The sequence below is a fragment of the Nannospalax galili genome, unplaced genomic scaffold (assembly GCF_000622305.1).
Source record: "Nannospalax galili isolate Female #2095 unplaced genomic scaffold, S.galili_v1.0 scaffold281, whole genome shotgun sequence".
Classification (NCBI taxonomy): Eukaryota; Metazoa; Chordata; class Mammalia; order Rodentia; family Spalacidae; genus Nannospalax; species Nannospalax galili.
The window spans coordinates 500,271-524,146 of NW_008349068.1; the positions used below are offsets into that span (position 1 = coordinate 500,271).

A 23,876-nucleotide genomic window follows, 5' to 3' on the forward strand; every position below is an offset into this window, starting at 1 on the left:
TCCTTCTTCATTTCCGTCTGAGTAGTCTTCAATATTTCTAGCTCTTTTCTGAATTCATTCAGAAGTTTATCCCTGTCTCCCTTCAGTTCTTTGATTTCTTTTTTTTTGTGTGTGTGTGTTTGTGTATTCTTTGAATTCACTGAATTTTTTTTTTCGTGTTTTTAATTGTTCTTTTGAGTTCCATGTCCTGCATTATCTCTAGGGGGTTCTCTTTGTACTCCTCTAGAGGACTCTTGGTATTTGGTGGGGATATGTTATTTTGTTTTTTCATGTTATTATTTTTTCTCTGTAATTTTGATATGTGATTTTCTTTTGGAGTTTCTGAATTTTGTGTGATACTTGGGCCTTCAAGTTTAGTTCTGCTTCTTTTTGTGAACTTTATGTGTCTTTGTGGTTTACTTTTTGGGCATGAAAAGATGGTTCGTCTAAGCTTCCGGTTCTCTCTTCTGATTTTGTATTGGAGTGGCCAGATTGCTTTTGTCTTCAGGAGTTCCCACAGAGGCCCAATTTAGATGAAGGTCAGATGTTTTCAGGCTTTCTTCTAAGGTCTGGATCCCTCTGGGAATGATTTTGGCCTCAGGAATTTGGGGTTTGGACTGGCCTGGGGAGCCTAGCCCAGGAAAGATGCTGGTCTAGGGTAGCTGGTGGCCATGCCACCGAGAGATGCAAAGGCAGATGGGGCGGGAAGAGGCCCTAAGGCCTCCTGGGACTGCACTGAGGAGCTGGATTGGTTTGGATGCAAAGGATCAGGAAGAGGAAAGGTCAGCCCCAGTATCTCAGAAAGAGTCGAGAGGGTGGTGTAGGCCCAGGGAAGCAGAGGGAGTTGAGGGCAGGGTGTATGATGCTGGGGGAGTTAAGGCTTGGAGGGTGCCAATGGTCTTACCCTGGAGAGAGGCCTGTGGGTAGGAGAGAGGCCCGTGGTGGGTCCTGAAGGCCCAGGGAAGCTGAGAGAGGTGATGGTGTGGCCAGGCCCAGAAGAAGAGCTCCTGGGGCCCAGAGAAGGCACTCAGTTGGTCTGGATGAAAAGGATCAGGGAGCAGTATTGGATCCCCGGGTGTCTGGGACCCCAAGACAAGGAATGGGGCAGAGTCCAAACTCAGAGGAGAGAATGGCGGAGATGGGAGGGTGAATGAGGCTGGGGGAGTCAAGGCAGAGGGTTCAATGGACTTACCCGGGATAGAGGTCTGCAGGTAGGAGATAGCAGAAATGTTTAACTTAAACTGTCAAATTGTTTCCCAAGTAGTTGTAAAATTTTGTTTTTTAACTTAAATGTTTTATTTTAAGATTTTAAATTTATGTATATGTATGTGAGCCTGTGTAAGTATATGTACACCACATACATGCAGGAGCCTGTGGCACCCAGGAGCCCAGGAGAGGGCATCAGCTCCTCTGGAACTAGAGTTATAGTCAGATGTGAGCCATATATGGGTGCTGAGAACTGAACCAAGGTGCTTTACAAGAGCACTAAGCACTCATAGCTGCTTAGCCATTGCTTCCAACCCCAACTTGAGTGGTTTTTCATGTGGCTTTGATTTAAATTTCTCTAATGGCTGTTAGGACTGACCCACTTTTCATGTCCCCCACCCCTGCGCTAACATGTCTAGCTTTAGTTTGTATAAATAATGTCTTTTTATGTAGAGTCTTGGAATTTTATTGCAAACTTAACATACGAGATTTTAGACTGAACTTTATAAAATTCACAATGGTGTTAATTATCTGATTTTTTTTTTTCTTCTTTTTGGTCTTTTTGAGACAGGATCTCCCTGTAGCTGCCTGGAACTCACTCTGCAGACCAGGCTGGCCTCGAACCCACAGAGATCCGCCTGCCTCTGTCTCCTGAGTGCTGGGATTAAAGGCGTGTGCCACCATGCCCAGCTAATTAATCTGATTTTTTTAAAGATCCTAGGATTGTATTAATTTGTTACAAACACAGTAAAAATGGCAATGACAGATTTGTATCTGATGTTTCAAATGATTAAATGTCTTTTTAAAGTAATAGTTTGCATCTTTGTCTTTTTATCATGGTTACTGACATTTGCCAATTTACAGTGGATTATGTGTAAGCTTGAATCCTCAAGGTTCTGTACAACAGAATTGAGTTGTATGTTTTAATATATATGATTAAATAGTCTGGTAAATTTTGGAAACTATGTTTTTATACGATTCTATATGCATCCAAGTTTTATAAATTTATGGGGCTTGCTTCTGGTGTGTAATTTTAGTTATGTAAAACCATTTTATAATGATGGTGAAAAGTGTCAAGTATTTTCTCACTTCTCCCCTCCTTTTCCCTCCTTTCTTGCTCTTTCTGTCTTCTTTCTCCTCCTTCCCTCATTTCCTCCTTCTGCTATCTGTCACCTTTTCCCCCTCCTCCCTCCTTGCCTGTTGCCTGCTAGAGTGTTCTTTCATGGGTGCTCTACTGCTCCCTTACAGGAGGGTAAAGACAGGGTAACATATAGGAATTGGATTGTGTTAGGAAACTGAATGGATTGGAAACAAATGTTTCCAGTTGGTCTTAGTGCTTCTTAAGAAATGTTGAAATTCGTAATAAATTCGGGCAAGTTTCTGGGGCCATGTTACGAATTTTGACCTATTTTTTGTATTTTAGGTTTTTTTTTTGACAGATGTAGATTTCTGTCAGTTAATTTTAAGGCATAGTCTGACTTTGGAAAGATGAGCATTTTTGATTGGGTGAAGATAGGCTTGACTTGGAATTAACTCATCAAATATTTTGCCGAAATATTTTTGTTTAATCAATTTTATTTGCTTAAATGATGACAATATTTTCATCATCATTTATTGTTTTGGAATAAGGCTTTTGTCAAGCATTTTTTTTTCTTTTGCTTTCCTAAAATATTACTACTTTGTTGAGTTTAGTGGCTGAGTTTAGTGACCAGTGTTTAGTGGCTGGTTTTCCTGGAGGGAGGGAATTTAGTCTGTTTTATGCTGCTATATAGCAGAACACTACAGACTAGATAATTTATAAACAGTAGCAATCTGTTTGGCTTATAGTTCTGGAGGCAGAACATCCAATATCAAGGGGCCTTACCTGTTGAGAGAGTGTATGCATAGGATAGAAAAAGAGAAAGGAAAGGGGACAGAACTCATCCTTTTGTTAGGAACTTATTCCCCTGATAACTAACACATTCCCATAATAATTAACTGACTCTTGTGGTAATGGCATTATTCATCATTGAGAGCAGAGCCCTCATGACCCAATCACATTTTACTGTTGTTACCTCTAAGCATTAATGCAGTGGAGATTTAGCTTCGGGAAATACATTCAGACTATTCCAGGAGCCATAATTGTGGTGCTTTTTAAACACAGTCAAATAAATAATGAAGTCATAATGTTAATTAGTATTCATTTCAGATGTAGCTTTTCCAAGCTTAATATTTTCACTTACTTTCCTACTTTTATGCTTTGATAGACTATCAGCAGACTAACAGCTGTCATCTTGTCATCTTGTTACATTGTTTTGCAGATTGTAATTAGATTGGCTAAACACTGTTGTTTTTAGTAATCTTATTAGGAGGTGGATAATATACATAAAGTACTTCATTATCTGAGATAATTTTTTTTAATGATATGTTTCTTTTAATGATGCATTTATGTTCTGTCCCCTTTCCAGGTCATCCTGTTCAGTTCTACAGCATGAATAGGCCTGCTTCTCGCCATACACCCCCAACAATAGGGGGCTCATTGCCCTATAGACGCCCTCCTTCCATAACTTCACAAACAAGCCTTCAGAATCAGATGAATGGAGGACCTTTTTATAGCCAGAATCCAGGTTAGATTTTTTTTTTTTTTGTATTCCTTTTACATTGTACCTAATTAAAAACCTCCGATCAAACCAGGTATGGTGGTGCATGACTTTAATCCCAGCACTTGGGAGGCATAGACAGATGGATCTCTGTGAGATTGAAGCCAGTCTGGTCTATATGCATAGTGAGTTCTAGACCAGCTATGGCTAAAGGGAGACCTTCTTTCAAAAACAAACAAACAAACAAACAAACAAACAAACGCCTAACAACAACAAAAACCTAAACCAAACAAAAAGCCTTTGGCTGTGATGGCTTCTGCCATTTTTTTTTTTTTTGAGACAGGGTCTCCTTGTAGCCCCAGCTGTCCTGGAACTCACTATATAGACCAGGCTGGCCTTGAACTCACAGAGATCTGCCTGCTTCTGCCTCCGGAGTGCTGGGATTAAAGGTGTGCGCCACCAGGCCCGGCAGCTTCTGCCTTTTAATCCCAGCATTCAGGAGGCAGAGGTGGGTGAGTTTGAGGCTAGCCTGGACTACATAGCAAGTTCCAGACCAGCTAGGGCTACATAGTGAGATCCTTCTATAAATCAATATATAGCTCTTTTAGTTACAGATAGTTAGCACATGCATAATAGATGTTAAGACCATTTGTTGGATGAGTGGAAGAATGAATGGAATATTAGGTTTTCAATAATACTGCATTTTCTACTTTTTAAAAAAAAGTCAATATATGATAAATGTATAAAGCTTGTAGAGCTGAACTTTTCTGAATAGAGCCCTTTTCAGTGCATTATGATCATTTGCTTTTAAAAAGTAATGTTGAGCTACATATGAAGATGTGTACTTGTAATCTCAGCACCCCTGAGGGAGAGGAAGGAGGATAGCAAGCCTTGGCTGCATAGTGAAATCCTGTCTCAGGCGGTGTATATGGAAGAGGCATTGCTCTCTGAGGTACAAATGAAGTTGGGTATACACGAAACTGCTTTGCATTAGGCAGTTGTATTCTCTTTAATTCAATTTGCATACCAACTCTCCAATTAGAACAGTAGGACTTGGAGAAATTGATGAAAGTATAACAGTTATAGAATTAACTATCTGTACAAAAAAACTGATCCCGGGACGTATTTGATGCTATATTTATTCATAATTTTGCTCATTCCCCAGAGAATGCAAGAGAAATTTTAGACTTTTTGACTCTATAGGTGTATTATGTTAGCTTACTGCTCTTTTGAATGTTTGCTAAGAGGTCATTAAGCCTGTGTGAGCACTTCTGATTTCAGGGATTATAATTCATACCATTTCTCAAAAGCTTTGGCTTTTATGGAGCTGAAATTTGTCTTCTGTGCCTGCTGCCTACTCTGAAACCTTAATTATATCCTTTAGAATCTTGCAAAAGAAAAAAAAAATGAATCCCCCTTTTACAAAAACCCCATCATTTAAAGAATGCTCTATGATCTCATTTGATTCATATAGTCATGTATAAAATAAGAGTGATAAGTTTTACATATTTTTGTATATGAAACCAAGGCCAAGGCGTGAATAGTCAAGATAGGTTTTAATTTAATGCTTTTGAGTTTGTGTTTCATTTTCTTTCTATTGTTCTATTCTATTTCCCTTCAAATTAAAAAAAAAAAAATTGTTTTGGTCTTACCCTGCAGGTGTTAAGTAAGGTCCAGGCTAGGGGGAGGAGGAAACGGTGCCTCCATTGTAATACAAAACTACATAAGTAACTGAAGTCTTGTCAGTCTTTCATGTACTCCAGTCCTGAGAATATTGCTCAGAAACTGTTGTGGAATAGGAGGTGGATCCCTTGTATTCAAATTTCTTCACTGCTCTGGACTCTCATAAATTAAATGCTGTATTTGTAGTTTAACCAGTGCCAACTGCAGTATAAGTACTAACTGCCTTAACTGAGATACACTTCTCTTGTTAAGATTAGTGTTTTAGGCTGTGCCATTACCTAAAACTCATTTTCATCTTAAATTTTGCCAAAATGTGTCATACTCTGCTTATAGCTGTCCCCCCCGCCCCGCCTTTTTGAGACAGGGTCTCCCTATAGCCCCAGCTGGCCTGGAACTCACTATGTAGACCAGGCTGGCCTCAATCTCATAGAGATCTGCTTGCCTCTGCCTCCCACGTGCTGCAGATTTGCATTTCTTTAAGTGTCTTTTGTCCTTAAGTATCCCCCCCACCCCCCCTTAAAATAGTATCATGTTCACACTGGTCTTGAATTTGTGGTTTCACATATTACTCTTGCCTCAGCTTCCTGAGTAGTGTATGATTTCTTGGCTGGCTCTTAAATGCAATTTTTATCCTAAATTTTAGTTTATTAGATACAGCCTACTTCATAGTTCTGTTGAAAATAGGCTGGCTCTCTTGGGTATCTGGAAATTACTGCTTATGGCCCTTCTCTATCTTCCTTACATTATATGCAGTTTTGAAACAATGGTGTTAGTCCAAAATGGGTTAGATCCATAATGAAGCTGAGAGATCCTTTACTGTTACAGCTTGATACCAGCTGTACAGAGCACATAGTAAGAATGTGAAGGATATTTCATGCTGTGTGTGTGTGCTCACCCAAACAATCCATGAGAACCCGTAAATGCAAATTTATTTGAAGGCTGTTTAAATACATCTCATACATTTTACTTTTTGCAGTACTAGGGCTTTGCAAGTGCTAGACTAAGCAAGTGTGCTATCCTTGATTTCTATCTCCATCCCTATTTAATTCATTAAAACTATTTCAATAATTCTTTCTTTATAAATCATATTAATATATATTTGAAAGCTGAGCTAAATTGTTAGGGAGTGATTTTAATCAAACTGTTTTATATGCTCCAGCAAATAAGGTGAATTGGGATTGTTGAGACTATGTGAGGCAATTTAGTTGTCATTTACTATTTCCCATATTCTAGTAAGTTCTGCCCCTTTTTTTTGGAATTAGGTAACTTCAAACAAGATAATTATAGCTTGACTAATCAGAGTGCTTTGTAAAACTAGTTAATAAAAATTAAATCATATTCTTTGGGTGGAAGAGGTTGCTCATGTTTGACCCCAGATTCTTGAGCATGCTGGGCAAGTGTAGCTCTTGTGATATTTACTTAATGCTTTGTGAGCCATTTTGTGGACAAAATGATGCCAGGTGTGTGTTTTATGAGCCCCTAGTTTTTCCCTTACAGCCTTGCCATGGATTTCTGCTTCTAAAGAATTAAGTAACAAGGCAGTGGAGTTCTGTGAGGTAGAGATCTGGCAGCATTGCTGCTAATGTGCAGTTTGGCTTGAGTTTGATAAACATAGGAATTCAAATATGGAATGATAGTGCCAAGTCCAAGAAGATAGTAATTGTATTCTTCTAATGAGAGTATTTCAGAAACAAGGTATTAGAAGGGACACTTTGACAGGGCATGATTGAAACCTGTTTGGTTCTCATTGTTTTTTAATATAATCAGTCAAAGAAATTGATTTTTCAAATTTATCTTGCCAACAATGAAGAGAGTTACAGAAATATATACGGATAATGACATGTTAAGTCTTGAATATGAAGCACCTTGGTGGTAACAAACGCATAAGTATCAACATGTATGTATTTTTGAATATATACATAATAAAAGTAGTTTAATAATGCATAAGTCATATATATGGCCTTCACGTATGAAACTTTTTGTAGCAATTAGCCAGTCTTATATTAATGTTTCTTAAAACAGATGCTTCATAATATCAAAATTAACTGCTTAAATTATTTTCCTCTCTGGAATATGAAAGGAAACAGTGATAAGTGATAATTACACCATATTCTCTAAAATAAATAATGAAGTTAGCTATTGCATTACCATAATCTCCAGGAGACCAGAGGTGTGCTGTGGCTTTAGCAAAGCAGAAGTAAGGAGCAGCAGCAGAAGTTGTCTTTGAACCCAGGTTTCGGCAGTCCTTCCTCAGGGTTTGTTAGGGGTTGTTTACTTCAGGGAGCCCAAAACCCCAAACACAACTAAAAAGTGGGAGTATAGTCTCAGCTGACCAAGCAAAACAAATAGACCCTTAATACTGACTATTAAATGACATTTTAAAACCGTATGCCTTAATCTGCTAATTTTTCTTGGCATAGCAGCATATGGTGATTCTTTTTTGAATTTGAAAAAGTAACAAAAAATTAATTCTTTAAAAATTTCGAGACTACAAGTGTGACAGTTGGTAACCACAGCTGTATCATCAGAAAGCCTCTTCTTGCTGATTACATTCTCTTTTAAATCTCCTTTGTTCTAGGTTGCTATTCATCTTTAGAAAATACTTTACTTTTAAAATGAATTGCATAAATTATTTCCTTCCCTGGAATGTAAAATATAGGCAACTGAATTTAATATATAGCCTCTAAAGGTAATGCTCCTTAACTATTTTAGAAGTAATATTAATTATGCTTAATTTGTCTGTTTTTAGAGTATTTATAAAGGTATAAAAATCAGATGTAAAAGCCTAACTTTAGTTTTTTAAAAACTCTTTTGAATTGGATATTAGACTAGAAATACCAACTCTCAAAGATGCGTCAGAAGACTTAATAAATAAGCAGGAAATGTACTTGGAAGGTCTGTTTATTCATCAGCATGTGCATACTGACTTGGTTGCTGAAAAAGCCTTTCAGTGCTGTTATCTAAATGTCACTCTGTGTACACAGTTGTGGTTTTCACTGCTATTCAGTTTTGCTCTAAAACCTCAGTCACCTGGTGAGTCTGTCCTTTCTAATTGACCTCACTCTTGTGTTGTAATAAAAGCAATATAACTGAATTAAATTTGCAGACCTTTTGGTGGTTATAGGTTAAAGGTCTTGTCATACGAAGAATCATCTTGGCTAAGTAATGGGAATAAAAAAAGTTCACAAAGTTACTTCCCATTCTTTATTTGTTCTTCTTTCCAAGGATGGAACCCAAGGCCTTTGTCATACTAAGCACACATTCTACTACCACTGAGCGGCACCCCTTAACCCCTACTGTTTTGTTTACAAAGATGCATAGGACTAGAATTCAGTTCTGGTCAGATGAAATTTTGAAAAGTCATTGAGTAGCTTAGGCAAAAAATCCAAGTTCTTTTTCAAAGTAATTCTTTTTAAGGTAGATCTGAGATTGCTTTTTGTATGGCTGCTTCTGGTGAACTTGTTAAAAACCTGATGGTCTCATACATAGAAAAGAATGCTTATTCATTGTTAAAAAAAATCAGTAAATTCAACTTAACCACAAAAGATTTGTAAATTATGCATGTAATTTTTTTCTCTTTTGCCAAAATTGCCAAACATTACCCAATGGCTGAAGAGAGAAATTTCCTGTTTTCATTTACAAAGAGGTTTAATGTGTGCTGACAAAAGGGAATTGTTTCATCTCATTTGATGTAAATCGATGTCCGAGCTCTACTTTTCTAATGCTGTCTGCTGTTGCTGGTCCTTGGCTTTATCTACTTTGTTTCTGCTGCCATCTCTGTTCATTGTCTTCTGACTTCATGTATTAGAAATGGTACTGTGAATGTTTCAGCAACTAGTCCAGTCTTGAGTCTGACACACAAACGAAGGACTCATTGCCAAGAAGTGTGATTTCAAGGGAAAACACAACAAAGTTATCTTAAAATGTTTTTGGATTTATTTATTTTTATTTTATGTGTATGAGTGTTTTGCTTGTATGCGTGTAAGTGTACATGTCATGCAACGACTGCAGAGGCCAGAAGATGGCATCAGATCCCCGGAACTGGAGTTACAGGAGACTGGAGTCCTCTGTAGGAGCAGCCAGTACTCTTAACCACTGAGCCATCTCTCCAGCCCTTGGCTAAAGTTATCTTTTAAAGAAAGGACCCAATTTCTGAGTTTATGCTGGTCTATCTTCATCTGTTCTCTGTTTAACATGCTCTGCATTTTGTATGTTCTCCCATGTCTGTGTACCAACAACCATCACCACGCTACTGATAGCTATTGGCTTTATAACTAGATTAAAAAAAAATTTATTTATTTTTATTTTATATGTATGCGTGTATTGCCTGCATGTAGGTAAGTACACCCGTGCCGTGCAGTGCCCACGGAAGTCAGAAGAGGCTGTTGGATCCCCTGGGACTGGAGTTATGGACAGTTGTTAACTGCCACGTGGGTGCTGGGATTCGAACCCGGGTCTTCTGCAAGAACAACCAGTGCTCTTAACCACTGAGCCATCTCTCCAGCCTCTATAACTTGATGTTTTTCAAAAAAATATATTCCACTCATATTTTCTAGGTGCCTTCCTGTTTTCCATTTACTATGTCATTCTTTCTCTGACTTGTGTGTTCACCTGACCACCTGTGCCTTTCTAGGCCTTACCCACCAAGTTTAATGCAATTAGTACCATCTTTACATTTAGTCGTGAAGTTTGCTAAAAGTCCATGAGTCATCTTTGCCTTTGTCTGCCCTTTAAATACTAGTTAAATTGTTACTTACTAACATCTTTCTGTTTCTTGAAACTGCCTTGATTTATTGTGTGCCCATGCCTTGGATTGGGCCTTAAATTTTTTTTTTATATTTTAGTCTTTGTGATTATTATGTGAAATAGGTCTCATTATCTGTTTTTCATACCACATTTATGGATTGTTCAAAGAAGTTAATTGACATGTTGTCCAAACACAGGAAATGGCAGATCAAGGATTTGAGGCCAGGAGACTTAAAAAGTCAGTCTCTTTGTGCTAAGTACCTCACATACATCCTTCCATGTTTCAAATCTACCTGCTCACTCTTCTGTGATTTCTACTTTTTAGCATATCTTATGCTAGCCATATAGAGGCAACATTTCATGTCTCATGAACTCTGCTCTTGCTGTTTTTATGCCTCCTAACCTGTGTCCTAACTTGGTCCTTCAGCTTGTCTGAACTCATCTGCCTAACAAATTCCTTTTCTTCAGGGACTTGTTCAGAGATCTGTTCTATGTAGCTTTACTCACTGTGACCAGCACCGTCTTCAGGGAAATTATACAAATATTGTTGTACTAAGATGACTATTTTCTTGTAATCTCTTTGAGGGAAGAGATACTTGAATCTTTTCTAGTCTCATTTGTAATTTAGAGTAAATAAAGGGATTCTGTTAAGGATTACCCTTTCTGACAGCAACTATAACTGTAGAGTTAATCTTACCAGATTATTTGGATATATCTGCCTTATTTATTCATTCATACAGGTTAAATATTTGTTGAAGGCTTACCGTAGTCCTAAATGTGGTGTCATGTATTTGAGATAGAAGGGAAAGTACCTTGAGAAGAACATTGGAATTTGAATAAGGCCAGCACTTCTCTGTAGGCTCGGGAAAGAAATATACCAATGCATTGGGATTATGAAAATTGTAATAACAGCACTGACTCTCAATGAAAGGATTGATAGCTGGTATTTTAGCAGAGTCCTCATCTCTTAGTAATGAATCAGTTCATATTTGTTTAATTAAATGAAGAACCTATTAATGCCCATTATTGAAGTAATAAAAAGTCTAAATTTGGGATGTAACTTTTTTTCTCCTGTACTGACAAACATTTAAATTTGTGACCTTCAAGCTAAAAATGAGAAAACAGATTATTCATGTTAATCTATAGAAATTCTTAGGGAAGACATTTGTAATATATATATGAAAAGAATCAGTTTCCATTATATGTTAGAGTAGAACTGTTTGTGATAAATGCTTCCTCTGTAATTTTCAAAAACTTACTAAAACTCTCTAGTGTATTATTTTGTCTTAAAATTATCCTTCAAAGGGGAATCCTTAAGGTAGATATATGCTTGTGAATAGTGGTTTTCCTCCTTTCTATGTTTTGTTGTATTGCCCTTTTAATATAACTCACCCTTACCCCTTATCCTCCACACCTTTTTTGTTTTTGCAGTATCTCTTGCTCCTCCTCCTCCCTCCATCCTACAGGTAACGCCTCAGTTACCTTTAATGGGATTTGTGGCCAGAGTCCAAGAAAATAGTAAGTTTATGTCTTCTTTATGCTGTAGATCAGATTATAGGCATACAGTGTCATTTATATATGATTGACTGAATGGTCATTCATTCATTAGTATTCAGATAACCTGAATAAGTCTATATATAAATGGCTAGTGGTCAGGATAAAATAATTAAGGTAAAATTCTCTGCTTTCAAATAACTTTAAGTATTACAGTTTCTGGAAGTTATAGCTCAGTGGTAGAGCACATGCTTAGCTTGCTCAAAACCCTGGCTTTGATCTCCAAGACTATAACTAAAACAACAACTGCCACCACCATTACCACCACCATGACAGTGTAGCTGTAAAAGTAAGACCAATAAATATAAAATAAATACATATAAGAAAAGAAAACAATTGTATGAGGTGATAACTCTAATTGCCGTATATATCTGTTTCTTTTTTTTTTTTTCTGATATGCTGAGACAAAGTGGTAGCCTAGTTTTCTGTCACCTGTGTATATCCCTCTCATCCATTCTAAATGTAAAAAGGTCCATGCCATAATGGGGCACAGAAAACCAAGTCTCCAGTTTGTCTCTCTCAAAAGGTGGCATAGGTTGGCAATGAGTTTTCTTTGATTTATGGTCTGATGTTGAATCATGTAGAATCATGTAACTAATCATATGATTAATTTTATTGGTATAGTGGTCTTCTGGGGGAACGTTAAGAAGCTCAGGAGACTTACATTTATAAATCAGGTTGTCTGTATCAATATTCAGTGATGAGTGGGCCATCATAGAAACAAGTCAGCACAGTCTCTGTGATAGGTGAATAAGGGATCACATCACAGTCATAAAGTTGCCTGATGGGCGTGAAATCTGAACTAGGAGAATTATAGTTGACCTTTGAATAATGTAGGTTCATAGTGCTTGGGTGTCCTTACTTGTGGATTTTGCCGCTGTTGTAGAAATATGTGTCATGAATGCATAAAATAGCTTGCTTAGTCTTTTACTATCATAAAATATCTATAAATCTATTATAAAAGTTAAAATTTTATCAAACTTGGGAATAAAAACATTCATAGGTCATCTGTCACCCAGTGTGCAATTGAGAGAAATGTAAACAAATATAAAGATGAAATATTAGTTAAATCATAACTGATTAACTTAGACTTTAATATTACTCTGCTATTGTAAAACTTTATAACCTTTTCCAGTTGCTATTGTGAGCTGAAATGTTACAAGTATCTGCTTAAAACATAGTATTAGGCTAATCCTCACAATATGAGCAAGGCATTTCCCAATAAATTGTCTGTTATGATACAAAATGTTCTTCTAGAGGTGGAGATATAGATTAGTCGTAGAGCAGTTGCCAAACATGTACAAGGCACTGGGTTTAATCCCTATTACCTGGGTTGGTGGGTGGAGGGAATGATTGATCTCTCATGGTTTTTAAATGTAATATGTAATGCATGTACTAAAATATGTAATTGACTATGTACAACACTAGTAAGGCCTCCTGTCACCAACAGGCTATCAATAGTTATATTTTTGGAGAATCAGAAGTTATAAGGATTTTTGACTCCTGTGTATTTGTGGGTGCTTAATCCATGTGTTATTCAAACATCAATTGTATATTAAGATTTAATATTCTAAGACCACAGTACCTTTTTGTGCACATTTTATACAAAGGATGGTGCCACTCATGGGATAGAAATATTATTTAGTCTGCTGCTTAGGATTCTTCAGAAATGGGCATTCAGTAGTAGAATGTAAGCTTTCTGAGAGCAGGGACTTTGTTGCTTTGTTTGCTAGCTGTATCCCTGGCGCTTAGAAAAGTGTCTGAACAATAACAGGCATTTTAGACTTTTTTTGTGTGCTCTGTAGCAAACTAAATGTCCCTTTCAACATCTCCTGCCCTTTAAAAAAAAAAAAAAAAGCATTTTATTTTAACTAGTTGTAAAGCAGTTTTACTGCCTGAGGGGTTGAGTATCTTAGGTGCTTTTGCCTACCAGAGGGCACCTGTATTAGTTACTTTTCTGTTGCTATGATAAAATACTATGACCAAGGCTACTAATAGACAGAAGAGTTATTTGGCTTAATGGTTCCAGAGGGATGAGTACATCACAGTTGGGGAGGCATGGCAGGAGGCTACCAGAGCAGCATAGCTGAGCACTCACATCTTCAAGCAGGCACATTCCAGGAGACTGAAACTGGAAATGGGGTAGGGTTATGAACTCTCATAGCTTGCCTCTAGTAACATGCTTCCTCCAGCAAGGCCTCACCCCCTAAACCTTCACAAATAGCATTGCCAACTGGGGCCAGGTATTCAAATTCTTTGAGCCTATTGAGGGCATTCTCATTCAAATCACCACATTCTACTCCCTGAACCCTCAAAGGCCCATGACCATATCATAATGCAAAATGCATTTAGTCCATCTTCAAAAGTCCCCATTTTTAACAGTCTCAACACTATTCAGAAGTCGAAAGTCTCTTCTGAGACTGAAGGCACTCTCTTAATTGTAACCCCCTGCAAAATCAAAAGGCAAATTACATACTTCTAACCTACAGTGGCACAGAATACGTATTACCATTGTAAAAGGGAGGAATGGGGACATAGTGAACAAGTACTGGACAAAGGAAAGACTGGAAGCCAGCAGGGCATACACCAAATCCTGTAACTCCATGTCTGATATCTGAGACTTAACTTCCAATGGCTCAGACATCCAGCTTTGCTGCCTGCAACATACATTTCTATATGACTCTTCTTGGATATGTTTCATGGCTCTGGCATCTCCAACATCTTGGGGTCTCCATACCCGATTTAGCTTTCACAGCTTTATGTAATGGCCTCTCAGGGTCTCTTGGCCTGTTAGGTGCTTCTTTACACAGGGACTCCCCATTCATGATGCTTGGCCTCAATGACTATCTGAAACTTTAGAGGAAGAATTGATGACCTCCTCACTCTTGTGTCTTCTGTGTCTCTAAAGCCAGTATCACATAAGCAACATTGCCATGTAAATAACACTGCCAGGTTCCACTACCAGGTTGGGATGGACCTTCATGTACATTATCAGCAGCTTTTGTGGTTTTCCAGGAGCTGAAATCTCTCTGTAGGCTTTCTCCTTTCACAAGTTGGAAGCTTGGCTGGTTGGGGTTTTGCCTTGAGGGTATTCTCTTCATTACTCAGTGCACATCTGGAGGCCTCTCCTTAATGGAGCTAATCTTATCAAAGAGAGCCTCTCTTCTAGGACATGCTTTGGCTGTAACACTATAAACTTCCTATTCTTTTCCTCTCCAAACTGTACGTTTTGTATATCTACCCCACTTCTAGTACCAACTAGCTTGTTAGTTACTTTTCCTAGACAGTGGGCTGCCTCTGCCAAAATATCCCAGTTGCAGTTTAAGTCTTTGTTTCCACTTCTCTCTGAAAAGTCTTGACTTGGGCCTTTGCTAGAATGGCTCATTAAGCTCTGCTTATAACATTCAACTGCTTTTTTAGTCCAAGTTTGCAGTCTTCCACAATCCTCCAAAAAGCTGCATGGTCAGGCAGATTATTCACAGCAACATTCCACACCTGGCAACCAGGTTTTAAATTAGTTCCTTTTCTGGTGCTGTGATAAAAATAAGACATCTTATAGAAGTGTTTATTTGACATATGGTTCCAGAGGGGTAAGAGTCCATCATAGGGGCTGGAGAGATGGCTCAGTGGTTAAGAGCACTGACTGCTCTTGCAGAAGACCTGGGTTTGATTCCCAGTACCCACATGGTGGCCAAGAACTATCCTTAACTACAGTTCCAGGGGAATCTGAAGCCCTCCTCTGACCTCCGTGACATTGTACGACATGGGTGCACATGCAGGCAATACACTCAAAATAAAAATAATAAATAAAATATTTTTTAAAAAAGAGTCCATAGCCAGGTGTGGTGGTGCACACCTTTAATCCCAGCACTTGGGAGGCAGAGGCAGAGGCAGGTGGATCTCTGTGAGTTCAGGCCACCCTGGTCTACATAGCGAATGCGAATTCCAGGACAGCTGGGGCTACAGGGAGACCCTGTCTCAAAAAAAAAAAGAGTCCATCATGGTTTGGAGGCATGGAAGTAGGCAGTTAGAGCAGAAAGCAGAGCATTCACATATTCAAGCAGACACAGGAAGCAGAGAGTGAAACTGGAAATGGGGCAAGGCTATAAACTCTAAAAGCCCACCCTCAGTGATGTGCTTTCTCCAGCAAGGTGGTTCCTCTTAAACCTCCACAAACAGTCCCATCAACTGGGGCCAAGTATTCAAATACTTTGAGCCTATGGGGGACATTCTCATTCAAACCATCACAGTACCCTATGAAAACCTCTAAACTTTAAAACATTACAATTTTTGAAGTTGTTATCTTAAATTTAAGAGTCCCCCCCCCCCCCCCGGGGGCTTTTTTCTGCTCTAAAATTCCCCTCTCTGAAGGGGTAGCCCTAAAATCTTTTAGGGATTAGATGAGAGCTTCTAAGTACTTTTGACAGTTTTGACCTTTGGAACAGAGTATGTTGCTAAGAGGCCCAAGGACATTTTGGGTTTTAGCCAAGAAACTGGCTACTTTTCTTTGGGGTCTTTTTACCCTAACTGCCTAGCCAATTCCTACCTTCTGTTCTATCACACCATCCCCTGAAGAGGTTACCTAAATTGCCGATAGGGAATCGGGACACAGACCTCTCTGGATTCTTCCATGAAAAAGAAAGAGTACATGAAGTTGTTCAGGAAAAAGTAATGGGGAGATATGGGAGGAGTTGGAGGGGAGGAAGTGGGTGTGGATTTGATCAAAACACCTTATATGCATGTATGAAATTCTCAATAATTTTTTTAAAGTTAAAAGAAAGTTATTTTCATATATAACCAAGTAGATTTTTTATATTTTTAAATTATGCCTTTTGCAGCCTACCGTTTGTTCTTTTGGCTTGTATGTGACCCACACTGGCTAAGGCGCAAATGCCTTCTCAGCAAGGGCCAGCTGGTCCAGTGTGTGCCAGCATAGCCATTGTGTGACCTTTTACCAGGATTGTGAGGTTAATAGAAAATACTCCTTTTTCATCTATATTTTTATTGAGTTTTTGTGCATTCTGTACAATAAAACTTAATCATATTTAGATCCCCCCATCCCCATCCCCCATAACAACCCCCCACCAAACTTCATGCATTGTTATATATGTTAGGGCCTATCTGGTCAAGCTTTTGTACCCAGACATGTCCCTTGGTGCAAGTTCATCCACTGGAGTCTACTCAGCCTATCTAGAGTCACTCCCTTAAAGAAGATCAGCTCTCTCTTCCTAAAATGAGGAACTCTGGATAGGCTGACTAGACTCAGCAGATGGACAAGCACTGGGGAATGGCTGGGGCCACTGACAACACAGTGGACAGTAACAGAGATGACAGAGTATATGGGCTCCAGTGGGGAGGGGGGCTGTTGGAGGGTGCCACTTGGAATGTGGGTATATAGATGAATAAGATTGTTTGGGATGTTCTATATGAAATACACACATACACAAAATCAATCAATAAAAAAAATGGATTATATTTGAGGAAGAAGCATAAAAATTTGCTTCATGTTAATTAGTAGATGTGAAAAACATTACCATTGAAATGTACCTGATGACTTTATATTCATGCTCAGGTGCCAAGGATCTCAGAAAGCAACCAACTGTGACTAGTAATAATCAGATATATAGAGGTTAGAAATGCGTGTGCAAACATCTAAGTGTTAGTTGCATTAAAAATGAGTTTTTCTCGGGGCTGGAGAGACGGACGCCTCAGCGGTTAAGAACACTGGTTGTTCTTGCAGAAGACCTAGGTTTGTATCCCAGCACCCACATGGCAGCTTAACAATTGTCCTTAGCTCCAGTTCCAGAGGATCTGACAGGCTCTTCTGTCCTCCATGGGCATTGCATGACATGGGTGCACTTACCTACACACAGACAGTACACACATACGCATAAAGTAAAAAGAATAAATAAAATATTCTTTTAAAAATGAGTTTTCCTTTATGAAACAGTATATTTTAAAATGAAATGGAGATCTTTTTTAAAGGTTAAAACCTCATTTAATTTTATGTCTTACAGGGTTTATACTGAGTTCAATATTGTATAACTGTATTAATTCAACTGTAAACCTAAAAATTTATAGCCGATTTTGAAAGAGATGCAGCTTAGCTCTGGAAATTGTTATTGACTATGTCAATGCTGTTGTAATGAAATGCTTCTAATTATGTGGTTATTAAATAAATAATTAAAAAAAAAAAAAAGAAAGCAGATTGAGCAGGGACCAGGGGAGCAAGCCAGTAAGCAGCATTCCTCCATGGCCTGAGTTCAAGTTTCTGCCTCCAGGTTCCTGCCCTGAGTTCCTACCATGGGCTCCCTGATGAACTGTGACCCCCCCCCCCCAAAAAAAAAGATCAGCTCTCCCTCAACCAGCAATAATCAGTTGCCTGTAGTTCCTTGGCTAAGGTTGGGGCCTGCTGCCCATTTCCCCAGTTCTGTGCTGGGGACACTGCTTTTTCAATTTTCTTTTGCCTTGAAACAAAAGACCAATTAGAAAAGGACTTCTGACAGTTTCAAAGTTCTAAGACTCTCTAATTTAGTTCTAATTTACCCATATAAGGAAGTTGAGGCATAATTACAGTAAGAATGTAATTTTCCCCCATTACAAATCCAGTTTAATCCCATTGATTAACAAGCTAGTCACTTGACTATTAAGCTGAAAGATTTTTTTTTTGGTCTTTTTGAGACAGGGTCTCCCTGTAGTCCCAGCTGGCCTGGAACTCACTGTGTAGACCAGGCTGCCCTTGAACTCACAGAGATCTGCCTGCCTCTGCCTCCTGAGTGCTGGAATTAAAGGCTTGTGCTACCACTGGCACAATGAGTGCTTCCTTGAGAGGATACCATCATTCACATGTTCTGTGAGATGATTTGCCTCTTTTGCATGAAGTATTTCAAACATCTTGGGCAGTATGGGCCAGATTTTAATGACGAATAACCCATCAGAATTTTTTTTTTCTTTTTCCAAAAAGGACCTCAAAGTTGAATAGGGTTATGGAGTTAGATACTAACTTTGATGGCATCAAATGTTTCATGAGTAGAAGTGGTATTTCAATTCAATGTTACTTAAGTACTTGATTGCCATGGTGTTCAAGACTTAGTCTTGACCTGAGTAGATCATTGTAAAACATTTTTAGCAGCATTGCTTCTATTTTAGAAGTCATTTCCTAATTTGGCCCACTATAGTTGAGTGCGTTTGGATTCCCTCTCATCCTTTGTACAGCCTTTTCCTTCTTCCTGCTTGTACGAAGTGTGCTGGGACTGATTTTGCACATGTAGCAGGACTTATACATTCTAATGAATGTTATTTTCTTCAAAACATTCACCTAGGAAACAGTGTACCTTTGCTTTAGAATTATCTTAAAGCTTTTTAGGCATATCATTTTGAAGATAGTTTATAGAAGCAAACATTTTCCTTGCATTAAAATTAATGTTTGGAAGAAATCTGATATTACTTGGAGACAGTTATAGTGAGTTACTTATACTGGGGTAAGATGTACAGGTATCGTACTGGTCTTTTTAAAATTCTTGCATGGCCTCCCTATTTCTCATTGAATAGAGCCCAAACTCAGTAAGTTCTGTACTGCCAAGTGCTTTCAGGCTTTCTCTGTCTCTGTTGAACTTTGAATGCTTCTTTGAAGGTTTTCTGCTTTCTTATATCTGTCCTAAGTCTCCTTTATATCTGACTTGAAATCTATCCCTCATGATGTACTGCCTCCTAGCCAGCAACTCTTCAGGTCTCAGGAAGCCTTTCCTGGCCCACATACAAAATTTGGCTGATGATACATGCTACTGTCAAATCTTTTTTCCCCCACTTTTTAAAGTTGAGCTTTTTAAATTTCATACATTTCCCACTCAAATACAGACCCCCTCTCCTATCCATGCCTTCCCCCATACCCCCACCAAACTCTATGCACTATGCCATAGACGCTGAGTCCTATTCATTCAGGTGTTTGTACCCAAATATCCTTCAGTGTAAATGTGTCCACTAGAGCCTAGTCAGCCCATCCAGTGGTCATATGTAAGTCACACTCTCCCTCACCCGGCAGCAACCAGTCTCAAATAGTTCTCAATCTTGTGCTGGCCAGCCACCTATTTCTCAACTCCCCTTTGGGCCCTTGTTTATTGAGCTGACATGGGTTCCACACTCACATGAGCAAGCCTCCAGTGGCCTGGAGGCTTCCACTCCTCTGTGTTCATGAACCGGCTCTGGCTCTTATAATCTTTCTGCCTCCTTTTCCGCAGTGGTCCTTGAGCCATGAGTGGGTGAGGTTCCGTATAGGAGTCCCATCCTACACGCTACAGTCTCTTATTTTCCAAAACTTGGCTAGTTGTGGGCCTTCTGTGTGTAACACACTCTGATGTACATGGAGGTCTCACTGGTGAGAGTTGAGGGGTGCTTTAGCCCTCTCTCTACCCCTTATTCCGCTATGTTCCATGAGCCTTAGTTGGAGATATTCGACTATAGTTGTGTCACCTAGTACTGGGTATCTCCCAGGCATATGTTCTCTGTGCCTGTCCAGATGTGCAACTCTGCAGTGGCCTCCATCTGTTGCAAAAAGAAGCTTCTTTGATGAGTGCTGTATGGCATGCTTGTCACTCTAAGGGAGGTCTCTTCTATTTGGCACTGCATTCCCTATCAAGCAGCTCCCAGGTATACATATGCATTAATGTCCGAACACTCTGTGTGCATTTCTCATAGGTTTTCTAGGGCATCACTTTTCCCTCTAGATTTCCTAGTCCCCTGAGAGTCACTCATCTCCACTCTTTTCTCCTATCCAGCCTCCCTCCTCCCTCCCTGATCACAATGCTCCCATTAAGGTGCCTATTATACTTAATTGTAAAGGAAAGTTTGGTTGTACATGTCACATTGACTCGCCCACCACTCTTCCCAGTGCTGAACATGGCTCCTAGCCATACAGAGCTCTTTGTTGGTGTTTACTTAGGTAATGAAACATGACTTTAAAGTTATAAATCATATCTCATTGTAGTATAGTGTCTAAAATGACAGGCATAATTAGGTGTTCAGATATTTTCAGATATTTATTGCTGTAGGACTATTTAATCTTGGGGAGCCTGTTTCCACATACACAAAATTAAGATTAAAAAAAGTAGCTTGGGCAGGGGTTATAGCATAGAGTATTTGCCTAGGATGTGCAAGGATCTGGGATTGAGGCCTACAATCACAAAAAGTAAAACTAAAAATAGAAACATCTTCCAAAGTAAATATTAAATGAAATAGTGTATTATAAAGTATCAGTTGAATAATTGAAATACTATTTTTTTAAAAAGAACTTAAGGTATTCTAATTAAACTGGCTCCAAGGCAGTTATAAGAAAGATAAAAATTGGGGCTATTGGCTGCTCTTGCAGAGGACTCTGGTTTGGCAGCTAACAACTGTCTGTAACTCCAGTTCCAGGGATCTGAGCACCCTCTTCTCACCTCTGAGTGCATTGCACAACATGGGTACACTTGTATACATGTAGACAACACACTCATACACATAAAATAGTACTACTAATAAAAAATTTTAAAAGATAAAAATTATTGTCAGCATCTTTGAGTGTAAAAATTAGTGTCAGCATCTTTTAGAGTGTAATTTCTCTGATTTTTCTAAAAGTTCCTCCTGTATAGTTTTATCTTATAATTGTATACAAGATATACTGTTATGAAACATATGAAAACTATGTAAAATTTAATAAAGGAGAAATTAAGGTCACATTTGTATATTTTGTTCTAAAATATAATAGCCTAGTACTAGTACCAGTCATGGTGGTGCATCCCTTTAAACCCAGAACTCAGGAGGCTGGGGCAGGAAGATCACACGTTCAAGGCCAGCCTAGGCTATATAGTGAGAACCTCCCCTGATACCCCCAAAATATTATCACCACCAACATAAAAACTCTATGGGAGTAAAGAATTTTTTAAAGATTTTTTATTCATGTTTATTTTATGAGTGCTTTGCCTGAATGTATGTAAGTGTATTGTGTGTGTGCCTAGTGCCCATGGAGACAGGAAGAAGGCATGAGATCCCTTTGAACTGGAGTTAGGACAGGTGTTAACTGCCATGTGGGTGCTGGGAATTGAAACCAGGTCTTCTGGAAGAACAGTGAATACTCTTAACCACTGAACCATCTCACCAGCCCAGAGCAGAGATTTTAATGAATAAAGTTTTAGTTTACAAAGTAGGTAAGTACAGAATGGCTAAGCAGATGCAAAGAGCACTGAAATGGGACAGAGTATGGTATTGGTATGGCTGATTCCCACCAGGCAGCAGTGACTTTATAAAATCCATTTGATGCAATCATTAGGCTGAGGTAAAAATAATAAGTGAGAAATAGGATTGCTCAGAAAATTTCTTGACTAGAGTTTTATTAATTTTATTAGTAAGAATTAGTGCTGATGATTACAATTAAGTAGCTGGTAAATGCAAATTTATTCCATCCAAGTATGTACCAAAATTTTGAAAGCTGAGTTTTCTGAGCTTGGAGATGATTTTTTACATAACACAATATAATGATACTGATATATGAAAGCAAATCTCTGCAGGAGATATTTTAAATATTTTAAATTATTCTGATAACACATGTAGACATTTAGACTGAAGAAATTCTAAATCATGAGTTAACCTGAATTAGTTGAAATCCTGTAAACAAAGCATTTTCATGGTTGACATTAACCAAAGTTGTTAGTGATTTTTTTTTTCCTCCCCAATTTGACAACTTCTATTTCATAGAAATTAGGCTAGCATTTTGGTGAATGCCCATAATCTTAACACTTAGCAGGCTGAGGCAGGAGAATTGTGAGTTTGAGGTGAGTTTGGATTAGTGAGAACCTGTCTGAGGAAGGCAAGCAAAAACTGAGAAAAAAGTAGCAGATTGTAGAAATTTGACTATTTTCTTATGAGATATGATTATAATTATCCAAATTACTAATATCTGTCAAAGTTCCTTGAATATGATATAAAGCCCAACTATTTTGTCCTGATTGCTTTGGAAAGATTATATTATGACAAAAAGGTTCTAGAGGCACAAATAGCAGTTATTATTTTGACTAAGCCTTATTCAGCATTCATCAGCACTAATCCAGAGGGGAGGGAGAAAGTCATGCTTGAAGATGTAGAACATTATAACGGTAGGAAGACCTCTTCCCCACTCATTTTTGAAAGATTATCATTTTCAAGTCTAGGTCTGTATTTCCTGAATCTAGAAGTTCAGATAAGAAATACTGAACTTTGACTAATGTGTAGCTTTGTTGTCAACTTGATAAATTCTTAGTTTCAGATACACCACCTCCACCACCACCTGTGGAAGACCCAGTCTTTGATGAATCCCCCCCTCCACCGCCTCCTCCAGAAGATTATGAGGAGGAAGAAGCAGCTGTGGTTGAATACAGTGACCCTTATGCTGAAGAGGACCCACCATGGGCTCCAAGATCTTACTTGGAAAAGGGTAAGATTCAGAAGAGAACTGGAAGGATAGAAAGACACCATATATAGAAATTAAATTTGCTGGCACTGAAGAGAATCTTGTTTATTTTTTACTTATAACTAAAGTTTTATTTATTTGTATGGTCTGTTCAATTTTGGTAATTTAGTTTACAAGGTTTATGATTTTGAAATTCTGCTAATGAAATTTTATGGTTTTCTGTTCCTGTTGCGCTTTGCTTTTCACAAATTATTTCTGTAACACAAAAATCACTGAATGGGCTTTTCTTTTTTCCTTTGGAATTCTCAGGAACAGGATTGTTTTTCTAAATTCTTTCTTTACATCCCTATGTGTTCATCCATCATCATCATCATCATGATGACTATTATTTTTTTCTTGTTCTTTTGAGACAGGATCTTACTATGTAGCCCAGGCTAGCCTCAAAATCCTGAGCCTCCTACCACATGTTGGGATTACAGGTGTGTACCACCATGCTTTAGATTATTAATTTTATAGAATTATTTTTATCATATGTTTCAGTTTGAATATCTCCATAGCGAACTTTCTTCCAAAGATTGGTTTCTCATTCTCTCTGCATAGTGGTATTTTTTCTTTTTTTTTAAGTGGAACATCTCTGTTACCTACCCACGACATAGCACCTTGGGACACAGCTTCCAAGTCTCCTCTAGACTAATCAGCTCAGCTGGATA

The 23,876-nt window shown here is 38.4% G+C and overlaps 1 protein-coding gene across 10 annotated transcripts in view; it reads left to right on the forward strand.

Moving 5' to 3' along the window:
- Abi2 (abl interactor 2) overlaps positions 1–23,876 on the forward strand; it is a 142,622-nt gene that overhangs the window by 100,550 nt on the left and 18,196 nt on the right. For 6 of the 10 annotated variants that reach the window (XM_008846165.3, XM_017801376.2, XM_008846160.3 and 3 more), the window contains 3 exons: positions 3,633–3,791; positions 11,625–11,711; positions 23,017–23,190. In XM_008846165.3, coding sequence (XP_008844387.1) covers positions 3,633–3,791; positions 11,625–11,711; positions 23,017–23,190 — 420 coding nt within the window. The remainder of the gene's footprint in view (positions 1–3,632; positions 3,792–11,624; positions 11,712–23,016; positions 23,191–23,876) is intronic. The other 4 variants (XM_008846168.3, XM_008846163.3, XM_008846164.3 and 1 more) reach the window with 1 other exon arrangement.